A 2,874-nucleotide genomic window follows, 5' to 3' on the forward strand; every position below is an offset into this window, starting at 1 on the left:
CGAGGGGCTGAGCTATAGGGAGCGGTTGGGCAGGCTAGGACTTTATTCCTTGGAGTGTAGGAGGCTGAGGTATGATTTTATAAAGGTTATAAAATCATGAGGAGGATAGGGTGAAAGCACAGTCTTTTTCCCAAGGTAGGAGAATAAAGAACTTGGTGAGGTGAGAATGGAAAGATTTAATAGGAACTTGAGGGGCAACAATTCCACACATTGGGTACATTGTGGGTACATTGACTGAGCTGCCAAGGGTGGGAATTGAGGCAGGTACAATAACAGCATTCTAAGGCACGGACGAATTGGGCCAGTTTGAATGACTAAGTGGTTCTCTGGTTTCCGAACAAAATTGCATGAAAACCAATCTGGCCCACGTATTACATGTAACGATTCTTCATTCATCACCCGCATTATGTCTAATTTGTATTATAGAAACATGTTATAACAAAACTACCTGTATATTATTGCTAACAGTATTTATCAAGCAAAGGATGTAAATGATGTAAATGGATGTAAATGAGACCATCCATTTGCAAAACTGATCAAATAGGCTTTATTTATCCAATTACAAAATACATAAAATTATGAGTTGATCATTTACTAACTTGGACTGATTGTCAGTTCATTATTATACTCTCAGTGCACAGAAAATATATAAATGTTAAGATAACTGCTATAGCTTGTAGGCCCTACCATCGGGGCATCCAAGTAGAAGATGTAAACATTTTACAAAAAGTCTGTACTGTGCAAAACAGCAGTGTATATAATGAAAATAAGTTTGAATTCTATCATCACACTGAATGGCAACTACACACGATGATAACATCGTTTCTATCTTCATAATCACAGAGAAATTTCAAGTAAGAATAAATTTCAAAAGATAGTTTATAAGCTACCAACCGGCAAATAACTTGGTGTCGATTATTATTAAAGGAGTAACTGCTAATGAAGGAAGTCATCGTCTTTTGAAATTGACTTTGCATATATGCAATGCAATATATGATTATACCATGAACTAGACATTTTGGTGCACACACAGTCTATACGCCAAGGATGTAGTTATCTTCCTTTCACAAAATATTGTACCAAAATACAAACTTGTTTTGCTGTGTATCATTCTGAATTGAGAACCAGTGGGCTGGCAGGGGTTTTTAGTGTTGTTGTTATTTGCATTAAATAAGAGCTTAAAATAAATAAATTTAAAAAAGGCTATCAACACTGTTAACGGTTTTAATGAATATGAGTGTAACAAGTAGTGATTAATAATGATTGACTCCCACCTTGGGGGAATGTATTTCTGTCAAGCAAGCTATCCTGTTTCAGTGATTCTCCAACTATGTCGTGTATTGTGACACCAGCCACAGGAAATGAACACCAAACTGTTTACATTGGAAATGGGGCAACCGTGTGAACAGTAAATTTAAAGTGGAATATAATTAGTTCCTGTTATTTATATTAGAAATATTCCCATCCAGTAGAATGTTTAAAATAAGTGTGCAATTTTGATCCCACCCTATTTTATATTTCACACAAGGTGCCTTTTCTGGTGAGTAAACATACTACATGCTGTATTACTGAACTACAGTGCAGTGATATTCTAGGTGTTATCCTGGATTTGTAATTTAATGGGCTTTATAATGGACATCGGTACTTGCAGGGAGAATGGTCAATTGATCTGTATTATTCTCATTCATCATAATGGACATGTGTATGGACAGTGCATCAAGACAGATTCCACTTGGGTATCTTACAATATTTACTACTTGATATTTAATAATTCCATATTAAAATAATCTGATGGTGTTTTAAGATTGGCCAGTAATGGCCATTGAAAAATATTTTAGTTGCTAAACATTAAAACTATCTGAAGAGGCTTTTTAATGAAGCTGACAGAGACATTGAGGCAAATTTGGCACAGCATCAGCATGCTATGGTGTTGGTTGTGATCTAACAATCGATTTGAGAGAATAGTTGCAGGGCAGTCGTGGTGGTGCAAGGTTGGGATCAGTTGCCTTTAGTGTTTTTAGACAAAGTATATTATTTTGTTAGCACTTTTAGTGACTTCCTTTTTAAGCACTATCTGTTAAACCCCAAAGTGACAAGGACAGTGCATTTCAGCAAGCTTTCATCATTCTCTCCCTCTGCTTCCTCTCTCTTCACCACCCTCAGCAGGACTCCTCCTTTCTACCCATTGTTCAGAGGCTACCAATTTTCAGATCAATTCCTTGACAAGTTTAAAGCCCCATTTGAATCAGGCTAAAAGCACTGTCATTAGTCCTCAGCTTTCTTGGTTTCAAATCTAGAAGAATCCAAGCTTATATATTCCATTGTTAATGAAAGGAAAGTTGGAGAATGCATTGGTTACCTAGGCATTTGTCCAATGCTTGTCTGCAGACGTTTTTGAATGAACTAAAGGGATGAAAAATTGACTGTAGTTTAATTTTTTGTATTTACTGACCAACTTCATTCTTTTTATTTTGGAGAATGCTCTGATATTTTTCCCCTGTTTGGTGTGGCTGTTTTGTATGTGAGTGGTTAAAATCCATTCCTGAATACACATTGAGCCCAGTTTCCTTGGTTTCCATCTCTGATTTGTGGCACACAAACATCTGCTCAAGTGCTGTCTCAGACGAGCAAGGCAAACATTTGATAAACCTCTCTCCGCGGAACTGTTCTGGTGCTGAGCAGGTAAGTATACCAAGCCGAGGCTCAGTCTGGACCTTTCCACAGCGATTTCTAATCGACGTTCCAGTTTGCAGCAAGTGACTTTGGTCTTCTCATGTTGCCCGTGTTGCTGAAGGTTCTTCTCATTGAACGAAGAGAGCTGGAGGCAAAAACAACATGGGGGAAAAAAAAGTTTAAAAAAATTCCAGGTGAATA

At 37.2% G+C, this 2,874-nt stretch overlaps 1 protein-coding gene across 3 annotated transcripts in view; it reads right to left on the minus strand.

Moving 5' to 3' along the window:
• Positions 1 to 523: 523 nt before the first annotated feature.
• The window catches only part of pmfbp1 (polyamine modulated factor 1 binding protein 1), a 578,164-nt gene continuing 575,813 nt past the window's right edge, over positions 524 to 2,874 (minus strand). For all 3 annotated transcript variants that reach the window (XM_033035745.1, XM_033035744.1, XM_033035743.1), the window contains one exon: positions 524 to 2,818. In XM_033035745.1, coding sequence (XP_032891636.1) covers positions 2,731 to 2,818 — 88 coding nt within the window. In that variant the 3' untranslated portion in view covers positions 524 to 2,730. The remainder of the gene's footprint in view (positions 2,819 to 2,874) is intronic.

Source organism: Amblyraja radiata, chromosome 17 (assembly GCF_010909765.2).
Source record: "Amblyraja radiata isolate CabotCenter1 chromosome 17, sAmbRad1.1.pri, whole genome shotgun sequence".
NCBI classification, from domain to species: Eukaryota; Metazoa; Chordata; class Chondrichthyes; order Rajiformes; family Rajidae; genus Amblyraja; species Amblyraja radiata.